Source organism: Stegostoma tigrinum, chromosome 6, assembly GCF_030684315.1.
Source record: "Stegostoma tigrinum isolate sSteTig4 chromosome 6, sSteTig4.hap1, whole genome shotgun sequence".
Lineage (NCBI taxonomy): Eukaryota > Metazoa > Chordata > Chondrichthyes > Orectolobiformes > Stegostomatidae > Stegostoma > Stegostoma tigrinum.
In genome coordinates this window covers 61,729,447-61,743,245 of record NC_081359.1, presented here as the reverse complement: position 1 = coordinate 61,743,245, position 13,799 = coordinate 61,729,447, and the positions used below count along the sequence as shown (strand labels likewise).

At 40.3% G+C, this 13,799-nt stretch overlaps 1 protein-coding gene across 2 annotated transcripts in view; it reads right to left on the bottom strand.

Annotated features, from left to right (window-relative positions):
- The window catches only part of LOC125453713 (transmembrane protein 182), a 43,838-nt gene extending 33,953 nt beyond the window's left edge, over nucleotides 1–9,885 (bottom strand). Inside the window, exon 1 of one of the 2 annotated variants that reach the window (XM_048533622.1) lies at nucleotides 9,338–9,885. In XM_048533622.1, the coding sequence (XP_048389579.1) occupies nucleotides 9,338–9,487 (150 nt within the window). In that variant the 5' untranslated portion in view covers nucleotides 9,488–9,885. Of the gene's footprint in view, nucleotides 1–509; nucleotides 574–9,337 lie in introns of those variants that run through there. The other variant, XM_059646602.1, reaches the window with a different exon arrangement.
- Nucleotides 9,886–13,799: the final 3,914 nt, after the last annotated feature.

Here is a 13,799-nt window from a genome sequence, read left to right as displayed (position 1 = left end):
GACAAAAGCCTCTTTTTCTTATTGAACATGCCACCATGATGTTGTGTGACACTGCCATAGGTGGTGGCACAGTGGCTCAGTGGTTAGCACTGCAGCCTCACAGCGCTAGGGACCCGGGTTCGATTCCAGCCTCAGGCGACTGTCTGTGCGGAGTTTGCACATTCTCCCCATGTCTGCATGAGTTTCCTCCGGGTGCTCCAGTTTCCTCCCACAGTCCAAAGATGTGCAGGTTAGGTGGATCGGCCATGCTAAATTGCCCATAGTGTTCAGGGGTGTGTGGGTTATAGGGGGATTGGTCTGGGTGGGATGCTTCAAGGGGCGGAGTGGACTTGTTGGGCCGAAGGGCCTGTTTCCATTCTGTAGGGAATCTAATCAGTTCTAAATAGGCTGGATTCAAAACAGATCCAGCAGCTCAAGCTTAGGCCTCTGAGGGCCACCAACAGCAGAGCTGTTTTCCACCAGCATATCCGCTCTATGGCCTGACCTTATAATCATACCATGGGACTTACCCCAGTTCCGTAAGGCGTGTGAAAGAGGAGCAATGTCAGGCATTCTTAAAAACAAGGTGTCAAGATGGTGAATCTGGAACACACGACAACATGCGTGCTCAACAATGGAAGTGGCATGCTATACACAGAGCTGAACAATCCCATATCTAAAAGATCAGATCTAAGCTCTGCAGTCCCCCTACATTTGATCGTGGATGGTATTACAGAATCATACAACATGGAAACAGTTCCTTTGGTCCAGCTCATCTTCGCCGACCAGACATCCCAATCTGACCTATGCCCATTTGACTGTATGTGGCCCATATCCCTCTAAACCCTTCCTATTCATATATCCATCCATATGTCTCCTAATTGTTGTAATTGTACCAGCCTCCGCCATTTCTCTGTCAGCTCTTTCGATCCATGCACCACCCTCTTTGTGAAAATGTTATCCCTCGGGTCCTTTTTAAATTTTCCCTTCTCACCTTAAATCCTCTAATTTTGGACTCCCCCACCCTAGGGAAAAGATCTTGGACATTCATCCTTTCCATGCCCCTCTTGATTTTATAAACCTCTATAAGGTGACCCCTCAGCCTCCAACACTCCAAGGAATAAAGCCCCAGCCAGTTCTGCCACTCCCTACAACTTAAACCCTCCAATTCCAGCCACATCCTTGCAAATCTTTTTTGCACCATCTCAAGGTTAACGTGCTGTTAGTCACTTTGGATTTTGCAGGGATTAAGTAGCTGCTTTATTTGAATTTCCTACATCACTCTCTTACATCTCATGTAGGAGATGAGTAATTAGTTGCTTGGCAATATTTGACATTGCTGATCTGTTATTAGCTAATGAAAGTAGCTAACTGTTCAAATTCCATGGATAATGTCCAACGACTTCACAAATCATGTGGTCTTCACTGATGTAGATTAAGAAGCACCAAGGTCCACTCTTAAAGGTTTAGCCCTGCTTTCCGAGAAATTATTTTGCATCTAAAACAGAGTGAGTTGCCTGAGATTTTTGGATCTTAGCCAGCATTTAGTCCACAGTGGTCTGTTTTGATGCAAGTAACAAAGAGATTAGCTTTGTGGTTGATAAATATATTTCTGGCATTAAATGATACAGTGCTAAAGGTTGGGTGGACCATTTTGTCCATCGTGCTGTACAATTGTACAAAGACAAAGAGACATTGTGAACATCCTCATCCCAGTGAAGGCACAGCACAGGATGAGAATGCAAAACAGTAAAGTTGAAGAATTGCAACGATCTTTATCCAGGACTACCAGTTGATTCATTCTATCTGATATCAAGAAGCTGGCAAGCACATAGATGCAATGATGCTATAGGCCACAACAACATCCTAGTTGTAATGCTAAAGACATGTTCCAGAGCTACATGCACCCATAGCCATCCTGTTCCAGTTTAGCTACAACACCAACATTTACCTGACAATGTGGAATATGGCTGAAGAATATCCTTTTCAGGAAAAGTTCAATCCAACCACTATCCCATCTGTACATCCATCCCTACTGTAAATCAGCAACAAAACCTGCTCACTGATGGTCAGACTGGGCTCTGTCAGGACCACTCTTTTTCTGGACATCATTTTAGCCTTGGTCCAAACATGGACAAAAGAGTTGAAATATTTGGTGAAATATCAGTTTTAGAGTGGGCAAAACGTCAAAAAATAAAGACAAACCCAAAATAATTCCTTTTTCTCAAGTCTTTAACATGCTTCATTATTGGCTGTTGAATTGCTAAAAATCACACACTGAGATATGAACTTCATTGGAAAAGCTTGAAAGAATAATCTTCTTGCTGGTGTAATGCTGTTAACCACGATAAAGTCCAGTGTGGACCAGGAAATGTCAGATCCTAAAGCTAATAACAGATGTCGCTACTTAAAGACTTCTGTCTCATTACAGATGTCCAACAATTTTCGGCACAGGGTTTGGCTGATGAACCCTGGTAGAAGCATGCATATGACTTTGTTTAACATGTAAACTTTTGTGTCATCATTGTGCTCGATCTCGACAGGTTGGTGGTTAGATTTTGGCAGCATGCAGAACCATGGTGACTGGGGCCATGTTTTTGCTACTGCCACCTCTGCCGTCTCAGTGAGACAAAAATCTTCCTTTCCTTGTTCAGCCATTGAGGACTTTTTGGACCACCCACTATCCGACTTCTTTTAGTCAGTGAGCGGGAGCTAAGCACAGAGCAAATCCACGTCACACCTGAGGGCCGTGTATAAGTTACAGCATGGTGTGTGCATGCCTTGCGGCTGAAATGTAGAACTTTTCTATACATGAAAAAGCAGTTGAAAATCACTGGCATTTTAAATCTAAAAATAAAAGAAAATCAAGTGGGGTAATTCCACGTGGTGGCATGCTTTAAGGCAGACGGGAATTTCACCAAATGTGATGAGGACCCCATCATTGTTCCGCTCCAACCATGCAAGCAATTAAGTCCAGAGCAGAAATACACACCTATGGTCCTCATCCCTCCACAGCCAGAGTTGGGGAGCTCATAATGCAAAACCCTGCTAGGTTTGCTTGCAGACTTCCAACAAGACAGTTGATTGTGGGAGAAAAGAGGATCCCTCATTAAAAGACACTCAGGGCCTGATGAAGGGACAATACACACACACGTACACACTCTGTCTCTTTCTCTCCTCTCTCTGTCACACACACATACAAACAGATACACTCACAGGCCAACAACAGGCAGGTCTCTGACATTGTACAATGCTTACAGCAAACAGATTGGGTTGAAAATTCAGAATGGAAAAGCCTTCAACCAGACATTAAACATCCATCCCACATTGTGAATGTCACACTTTGCGTGAAGTCGAACACATGAAAGCTTCTGCCACATTTAACATCAAACACCTGAAGAAAATTGGTAAAGTCAAGCTCAACACCAGTGCAAATATCCTACTGTCTTGAATTGTGTTGACTATATCTGGCTCAGTGGAAGTTAATAATACAACTTGCAACAGTGATAATGACATATATTGACATTATGGCTCATTCATTCCTTCCAGATATTTTTGAAAATCAGCTTTTTCACGTATGTTATACCCACCTATGGAGAAGGTGGGATTCAAATCCAGGCATCCTGGCTCAGAAGCAGGGGCACTACCACTGTCCCACAAGAGCCATTCATCCATTTGTGCCATTGGTAGATTGGTAGTGAAATGTACCTGTGGCAATTCCATATGGAAACCACAAGCATTCCACCTAGTAGATACAAATAAGTCAGGAATAATGGAACTACTTGCACATTGCACAACAATTGACCATTCAAAAAAATCACCAAGATATCAATCACAACGAAAAGGTCAAGAATACTCACAGTGAGTTCATCCAGGACTTAGAACAAATTTCTCCAGGAGAATTCATTGCAATATGAAACTTCAGAGACGATACTGTAATACACCTCAGAGAAGATGCAATTCCATCAATTGACCTTCCCAGAATGTGGGATATTCACATACAAGAGAATCTTAAAAGCAGGCTAGACAATGCTCTAAAGACATGCCCGCAGAAAATTCCAAGCTTAGAAGCTATTATAGAACATAATCCCAATTTTACAAGAGCTTTATTATTTTTCAAGCTGGATGGCAAGTTGGTTGGTTTACTTGGCAAAGAAATCTTAAGAAATCAATGCATTCAAACCACGATTTAGAAAATATTCTTTCAGATACTGCATAATCTTCTGGTTTATCTGACAGTTAGAGTCAGTTCCATCAACATATTGTGTGATTCATATGTTGTGATGTTTTTATATATTTTTGACGTAACATTGCAATTTTGGGTTCTTTGATTCTGCATTAGTAAAATACACAGTTTGAAGTCAATAATTAGCTTGTGAGCATTTCGGTAGCCATGTGGATATCTTTTAAAACAGCTTTTGAGGCGTCAGTCTAGATTGATTTTTGAGCGCATTGATAGCATTTTAAGAATGAACAAGATAAAAAAAGCTCCAGTTTAGAAGGTCAGGAGCGGGTTTTTCAAACTTCAAGGAAACACCAACTGCTTAGAGAGTTCCTTTGATTTTTCACTCTACGTTTTGAGCAGTTCTGTGAAGTCTTGGGTGAAGATGGTTGCCTACACCAGTGCTCTTGAGAAAGGAAGCATATAGTAAAAGAGATAATTGGAACTGCAGATGCTGGAGAATCCAAGGTAACAAAGTGAGGAGCTGGATGAACACAGCAGGCCAAGCAGCATCTCAGGAGCACAAAAGCTGACATTTCAAGCCTAGACCCTTCCGTCAGCTTTTGTGCTCCAAAGATGCTGCTTGGCCTGCTGTGTTCATCCAGCTCCACACTTTGTTATCTAGTAAAAGAGACATAGGTTTTGAGATAAACCCTAAAGAGATCACTTAAAGCTGGGTGTGTTTAAGCTCAGATGTTTCACAGCTCTGGGAAGGCGTTAGCTGCAGTTCCAGTCTATATATTAAACTCACAAGTAAGGTAAACCTACTGAAGCGTTTGAATCAGTAACTCTGGTGTAAATATCACAAAAGGTATCTTTGGGCAAAATGCTAATTTTGTTTTTGGTTCCTGTATGAAGGGTGTGTTCTGGATACAATACAAAAACTATCTTCTTCTTTCTAATTTATAAAGGTGTGTTTTGGGATTAATGGGATTATACTTTTACCATGTGTTTTAAAAAAATCATTGAATTTGTGCTATAAGTTAAAGGTTTGGGGTTGTTATCTTAATTTCTTTTGCTAATAAACTCATTTTATTCCTAAAGCAAAGCATTGCATACTCATATTTCAATGAAAGGTCACTTTGTTAAAACCAAATTAAGTGCACCATCAAGACTACAACAACTTCAAAGGACAGGCATATGACTTTGACGTCTGCTACAAACCTGCTGTCAAAATAGTTTGACACATTGAACAGATTACTGAATTTGAATACAAATATATAAAATCCACTAAACCTATGAATATATTGTTTGGCTATCAAAGTATAAAATGAGCTTAAGGTCCATTTGATGCATTTTGGCCAGCACAATTGAAACCAACTTCAGGAGAAAGCAGTTAATGATCCATGACTGAAGGTATAATGGAACATTATAATATAACAATGGCCTAAGCAATGCAAATGTGCCACACTCTCAAGTGCTTTTGGCTACAAAAAGATAAATTTGGTGTCTCAGAAGCCTATTTTTAGGGGGAAGCAAGTACTTGCACCTGAGGCTTTTTACCAAGACATACTGTCACTCAGGGCATACAGGCACACAGTGAACAAGACACTGAGCATAGGATACTGAGTATTGACCAGAGATCAACAATAATGTTGAGAAGCATTTAAGGATGCTTAAGTGTGCCAGAGTCACCAACCATAATAATACACCATTATAAAACTCCATCAGTCCCTTCATCCAAAATCACAACCGATTTATTCAGCAAACAAGGTGACAATTTTCTCCTTGTCACCAACTATGTTTCCAAATTTCCAACTGTCAGATTGTTAAAAGACTCTTCAGGTGTATCCATGGCCAACACTATGAGTGTATTACTCAGTCTATTGCATGTATCTGAAGAAATCATACCCAACAATGGGCCACAATATACAGGCAGACCTTTCTAGCACATTTGTGCCAAATGGAGCATAAACCACTTGAAAGCCTCAGCATATTACCCCAAATCCAAAGGTATCACTGAATGAATGATTTGCTCTGTCAAATTATTTTATTATGAAGTGCAAGGCAACAAAACAAAACGTTTGTATGGCTGTGCTATATTCAGGAGGAACAACTCTGGATATGGGTTTATTATCACCAACTGAGATCAACTTGGAAGGCAAGTTAAGGAAACCCAGACAGCTAGCTCCTCTCTAAGTTCTCAGAAATGAAGCACATACTTCTCAAAAAAACAAGGGTGAATGAAGATGGTGGGTAATTAACATATTGGAGTAGAACTACTTGATTTGTGGATAGTATAGAAGGTTAGGGTCATATATTCTATCCAAGGAATGTCAAAACTCACAGAGGTATCCAAAGTATGCAGAATGGCTAGTCTCTACAAAGTCACAACACCAATCGAGCAACATTTAAGAGAAACAGAAATCAACTCCGAGAGCTGTTCAGAACTCAAACTGTGCACAGAACACACAGTCAGATAATGAAGATGCAGAAGGTCAACATGACAACAACCAACACTCTAATAAAACACAAAAGACCAACACCATCCAGATCAAGAGACATTAAGGGCAAAGTCTAGATCTCCAGATAGTAACAGCATCACAAGATACAAACAAGATTGCCAAATCACCCTTAGATGATAATAACTCTTAGATTTGTATGTATTTTAGTTCTTATTTCTGTAAAAATGGCTTTGCAACTATCTTAATAACATATATTTTCACTCAGTGCATGTAGTTTTATCTTGGGAAAGCAGAGCAGTGTTATTAAGAACAGAGTATGTTAATAAGCCAAATGCCAGGAAGTCACCACATGACTAACAGTCACATGAAGTCCAAGCTGCAGCATGCTGGACTAAGGATGTGAACTTAATTTGGTCTGCAACTGCAAGCTATGGGTGTTTGTCTGTTCAGGAAACATGTTTGAAATTTTCAAGTAAACTCACTCTATGATACTGACCAATCGAGTATGTGAGTGGTGATTCTATGTTCAGGAACAGAGCACAAGAATACAACACATTCTCTTAAATAGCATCCACCACAGAATAGAAAGGATATCATTAAACTGCAAAGAGTGCAGAAATGATGTACTAAGATGCCCACGTGGACTGAAGGTTTGAGTTATAAGGAGAGATTGGATAGGCTGGGTCTTTTTTTCCCTGGAACATGGGAGACTCAGGGGTGACCTTATAGAGGTCTATAAAATCATGAGAGGCATAAGTTAGAAAGCCATGGTAGGGGAGTCCAAAATGACAGCGCATAGATTTAAGGTCAGAGGGGAGAGATACAAAAGGGTTCAGAGGGGCAGAGGTAGTGATGAAAGCAAACACAATTTCATCATATGAGAAACATTTAGGCAGGTACATAAATGGGATAGGTATGGAGGGATAAGGACCAAATGCAAGAAAATGGAACTAGATTAATTGTGAAAACTGGGTTACTTGGGCAAGTTGGACTGAAGGGCCTGTTTCCATACTGTAGACATCTTTCACTCGATGACTCGAGAACTGTGCAAACAAAGCTTTTGAAATGTAAGTAATACACAATAATGCACCAGTTATTCACGTCTTTTTTTAGGGTTATCTGCCAACCTTCTGCTAAACTAACAGGAAATCACTTCTAAGGAACTTTGAGAAAATTCTCAGCGTTGTCCTTTATGATGTTTCCTTGACCTTACTGCAGTCTTTAGCAAAGTACACCATCCCATACTCTTCCAAGCCTACTGGTCCACTGGCCCAGCTCAGTGTAACTTCATTCACATGCCTCCACAAGCTAGAGCATCATTAACAACTGTTTCTCTTCCTAACACGGCATCATTTAGAGTCAACATGAATTTATTTTGTCCCCTTCCTCATCTGCATGATCCCCTGCAACACTATCCACCAATATGGAGTGCGATTCCATAGGAAATCTGATAACACACAGCTCCATCACTCCACCAGTCCTCTGTATTTCCACGGTTTCCATGTTGGCAAACTTCTGGTCCAACATACAAACATGAATATCTACACATTCCTGCAGTTGATTATTAGGAAGGCCTGTCTTTGGTTCTTCCCACCTTTTCTGTTCTTTTGCAAACTTCATATCCTGTGCAGCCATCCTCTCAATCTGAACCCCATTATTTCCAATACCAATCACAGTACAATCTGTATGCTAGAAATCTGAAACAAAATCAGAAATTACTGGAGAAACTGAATAGATCTGATGGATCCTTAGAAGGATGACAGAACTCTAAAAAGCCATCTCCGCCTGCTCTCCACAGACGCTGCCAGATCTGCTGAATTTCTCCAGCTGAACCTGAACTGAGCTTCCAAAGGCACATTTGCAATCCCCTTTTTGTTCTACAATCTCAAACTTTCAGACCTTCAACTGTTTCATTAGGATGTGGATAATATATACCTCTCTTCATTTACTTTTCACTTCATCAATTTTAACTTAATTCCGACGAGTTAGAAGACTCTCCCACACTGCAGGAGAGTGTACATTAGAATTTTGATTGCTAATGACTAAGAATCCCGCAATTGTGGTGATGTATGACTCCCGCTTCTCACCAGATGTGGCTGAGGAAACGAGTTCGTTTTCCCAATGTACAATTAAAGTCGATTACATAATTAGTGTAAAATTTACGGTTGTTTTGTCAACCATAACAATACACGCAACAAGGAGTATAATTTACAGTCGGTAACGTCATGCATTTATGTAAGTATAAAAAAAGTGTTGAAATGGTGAGTTGTTGTATGATTCAGTCCAAATTATTGTTAATGCATAGCTTTAGCACGGCAGCTGTCAGTATCTGTAAGAAACTGAACGGCATTTGCGGATGAAAAACGAAAAAAAACTGCGGATGCCGGAAATAAGAATCAAAAACCGAAATTGCTGGAAAAACTCAGCAGGTCTGGCAGCAACTGTTGAGAGAAATCAAAGTTGAGGACTGTGAAGTTCAAAGTTTAAAGCATGTTACACTCTAATCCTTCTTTTAAATCGGTGAGAAGCGCTTTGGATCTGTACTGACCAAAAATCAATACATTGCTCTCCAGCTTTGCGTGTAGGTCATGCACAAATGAAACACAATGCAAGGTTTTGAATTTTGTGGGTTGCAATTATAATACACTTATCTGTGTGGTCGGTTTTATTCTGTGCTTCTCCCTTAGTTCTGGTTGTAGGGGCTTGCAGAGTAACGGAGATTGACACTAACCTCTGCGGGGATTGAATCCGTGCTATTTCGGACAGAAGGACATGTTTCAGTGGCCTGCAGCCAGTAATCTGTGCCGAAAGCAACTAAAAAGAGTAAAACTCCGAGAGCTCCAAACAGCCCGGCGATGAAAAGAAGCACGCTGAGTTTCATAGTTTTTTCTGTATTCTTCACCGTTGTCTAATTGACCGAAGGAATTTCTTCAGCAAGATCCCTCTTTCTCTCTCTCTCTGCTCTGTTTTAGGAATCTGATCTCTCTCTTTGCACACGGGTGCGGCGTTTCAAAAATAACCGACCTCCTTGTAACTATGAGTGGGACATATTGTAATTCCCATGTGCATATCAGTTGAGGAAAAGGCCTCGCTGGCCTCTGCCTTTTCGCATGGATCGCAAAGTCCTGGAATCCTGGAGAATGGAATTCACTGAAGAAATGACATCGCCACGCTGCAAATAGCTGCAGCTTATACTATCCACGGTTGTGACTGGCCGCCTTCGCTCTGTGCTGAAATGCAGCACAAGTATTTCGCTGTTCCTCGCGTCTGACCCGTTTGCCTTTTGGGTGGATTGTTCATGTTTCGCGAAGGTCCTGGCCTTGAAAGGAGGAAAAGCATCAATAACATATTTGTACAGCATCATGAAACCTCCCAAAGCAACTCCAACGGGAGCGTTAGAAACCAAAGAATGAATAGGTCGGATGACGAAAGGCTTGGTGAAATGGGTTACTTTTAGGAAGTATCTAAAGGAGAAAAGTGAACTGTGGTGGCATTGGAGCAGGAGTGGACTACACAGTCATTAAAGTGTGTTCTGCCAGACTAGATCCTTGCTGATCATTTACCTCTTCCTCATTTTCCTGCTGCAAATTATGTCCTGAGAAGTCATCGGTGTCTGGAAATCTCAAATTTAAATTATTGAGCTCCAATGACGACCTTTCACAGCCCGACATGATAGAGTTCGGAGAATTGACCCACCACTGACGGTAGAAATTCCTCCTCATCTTAGTTCTAACTGGCTTGCTCTTTATCTTGAAACTTAGATGCTGGGTTGTAGAAACATCCACCTCCCAAACAGGGAACTGCTTACAACCTGTGGAGGTCTCCAAGAATTTTGTGTTTCAATCAGCAGCCTCTCATTCTATGAAACTCCAGAGAATTCAGGCACATTATGCACAATACCTCTTGCTAGGATAACACTAACATCCCAGGAATCAATCTGCAGCACTCCCTGGATGATAAGTATAAACTTCCTCACCCAAGGGAACCAAAACTGCACACAATATTCCAGGTGTAATTTCACCATTGTTCGAAACAACATAAATAAAGACATCTTTATTCCTGTACTCAGGATTAGCTAGCAACAGAAAGGCAATTGCTAGACTATTCATCTGTAGAACCAAATAACATCCTAGCAGATGGTAAAATTTGAATTTAATTAAAAGAATCTGCTATTAAGAGTCTAATGATGACCATGAATCTGTTGTTGATTGTAATGAAAAACCCATCTGGTTAACTAATTTCCGTTAGAGAAGGAAACTGCTACATGTGACTCCAGACCCTGTTGTTGATTGTAATGAAAAACCCATCTGGTTAACTAATTTCCGTTAGAGAAGGAAACTGCTACATGTGACTCCAGACCCTGTTGTTGATTGTAATGAAAAACCCATCTGGTTAACTAATTTCCGTTAGAGAAGGAAACTGCTACATGTGACTCCAGACCCACAGCTGTCCTCAGGATAATTAGGGAAGGGCAATAAATGCTGGCCCAACTAGTGACACCCTCATCCTGTGAATAAGTAAAAGAAAAGCTCTCGGAAGTGGAACTGTACTTTTCACTGAGGGACAGAGATCTGACTGTTAGACTGTTTAGCCCCACTCCCCAAGCATGTTACCATTGTTAGACAGTCCTTTCAAAAGGGGGTCCGTGGGTGGATTAACTTTTCTTTGGTAGTTGGGTGGCCTAGCAATGTACACGCCGACACCCTTAAACAAATTCAGTGCAGTTCTTCTTTCCCCAGATTTGAAAATATGCTAAACTTCATCTCTATGAACAGAGTTTCCCAAACTGGGTCATTAGTTGAGATTCTGGGTCGTGCGCTCTGAGCTAGCAATGGTTGCAGGTTTTACCTGCTGCAAGGTCCTTTAAATCTCAATGTCTCTATTATCTGGTGGGGGTGGCCTATTGGCCAACTCTTGAGTCCTGATACCTGCTCCAAAAAGCCAACATAAAGGGTTGGTGTTGAAAATTTTTTGTAATGATTAAATACTTTGTCTCCACTTTAGGTATCACAACACCACCATGTTTTGCCCCCAACGCTGACACTCCCCTTCAGTCTCACAGCTCCTCAGCCAACTCCATCCCACCCTTCCAATTCTCATTGAGGAAAGCAAGGCAGTGCTCAAGTTTTGAAATGGGGTCAGTGTGGAAAATAATTTAAGAAGCACTGCAGCGGGAATTAAATGACTGTCAGCCAGTGGGCTCTGAGCTGTTCAACCTTTGAAGCCCAAAGCTGACAACTTCATTTGTGCCTGTTTTGAGCAGGTAGCTGACCACAAAAAAGAACCACAATGCCCCACATGGAGCTAAAATTCTTCCTTCAGTTTTTTTTATTATTTCTTTGAACCCTCCCATTTATGCATTTTTCCCATGTGCTCTTTTGCCGTTTTTTGATTCACACTTGTACAGACCACTCTGTCATTTCCTGTGCTTGTTGACTTTGCATACTTTCTTCACTTCTTTCTGCTTCTTAAATGCTGGTTATTGCAATATCATTGGGTTCTGACTCAGGTTTTCTTATTGGATGCTGATTGGACAAATGAGTTTCAAGTATATTCTGTCTTATTTACAATACGTGCCTTTTTCTTAAATTGACACTGCAAACAGTGATATAGTGTAATTCATTACATTATTCCTCACACACAGTAGAGTGGGTAGAGTTAACAGCCAAGGTCTTTTTCTGAGGCTCAGGGAGTCCAAAACTAGAAGACATAAGTTTAAGGTTTACAAACAGAGGGACAAGATTTAAAAAGGGCTTGAGGTATGATTTTTTGACGCAGAAGGTGGTGCGTGTATAGAATGAGCTGCCAGAAGAAGTGGTGAAGGCAGGTACAATTATAACATTTAAAAAGCTGGATGGGTACATGAATAGGAAGAACTGAGAGGTATACGGGATAAATGCTGGCAAATGGGGCTAGATTGATTTAGGATACCTGTTCAGCATAGACAAGTTGGACCGAAGGGTCTGTTTCTGTACTATGACTCTGAATGGGACTAGATCAGATTGGAATCTATGGTGAGCATGGATGATCTGGATTGAAGGGTCGGTTTCCATGTTGTGTGACTTATGACTCTATGACTATTTTACTTGTCATTTTATGAACAATTCCTGTGAATAACAGCCCATCTTGATTCCTCCATACTTATCAAGTGTATTAATGTATGCTGCCAGTTTGCAAAGGTATTAAATATGACATAATTACTCATTCATTTTGAATTGAACTCCACACCCCATTATGACACACAAATGATGAAATATTTTATTTCAAAGTTAATAATGTGGAATAAAATTAATGATTGACGATATCAGAATTTCAAGATATTTGGATTCATTTCTCACAAGTGTGTTACATTTTACACAAGATAGCCACTGTACATCTTAATAAACGAACAGTGATATTGCAATTAGCAGGAACATGTTTTAATCTCCTTCAGAAGCTACCCCATGTGAACTTGTGCACTCTCTAAAAGGCACATTTGAATATCAGTCCATCCAGTCCCTTTGTGAATGTGGCTGCTCTTGCAGTAAATTATAAATGTATTACTGTCATGATGAATTAGGAGACATCTCTATGATTGAAGTTGAGCTTACAATAGCAACAGCTTAAAATATGTACTTTATTTACAAAATTTGATATTTGCAATGATATCAATTTAGCATCTTAGATGATGTTTTATTCCTGTCAGCATTGAGATAGGAATTTCACAGTTACTAGTTTCCAGTTCTTAAATTCCAATTGTACTTGACAAGAATTGATGATATTAGTAAGTTAAAAAAATGGATGCAAATAAAATGTGATCTAAAATGTTTTATCATCATTGCAGAAAATTTGGAATAATATTGTTTCTTGATGTGGAAATCATAGCAAGCCAATTTAACAAATTGTAATTACAATTACAATTTCTGTTAATTCTCTGTTATGAAGATAAGTAAGGTCGGTAAGTTTAACTGCTACAGTTGCTCAACACTTTGTTTTTAGCCAAGTAACATTGAAAGAAGACATAATTTGTCGAAGCTTTTGTCTTACACTCATCAGGACAATTTGCAAGAATAACAATTCATAGGGAAAACCCAATAGCCATGCTGCATGGAGAGAAAGCATTGATCAGTTGATAAGTGGAGTTTGATTGAGAGAGGCATTGTCATGGAGAATGCACCTATTAATGCTGATTGACAGGTAACAGCCAGGCTTTG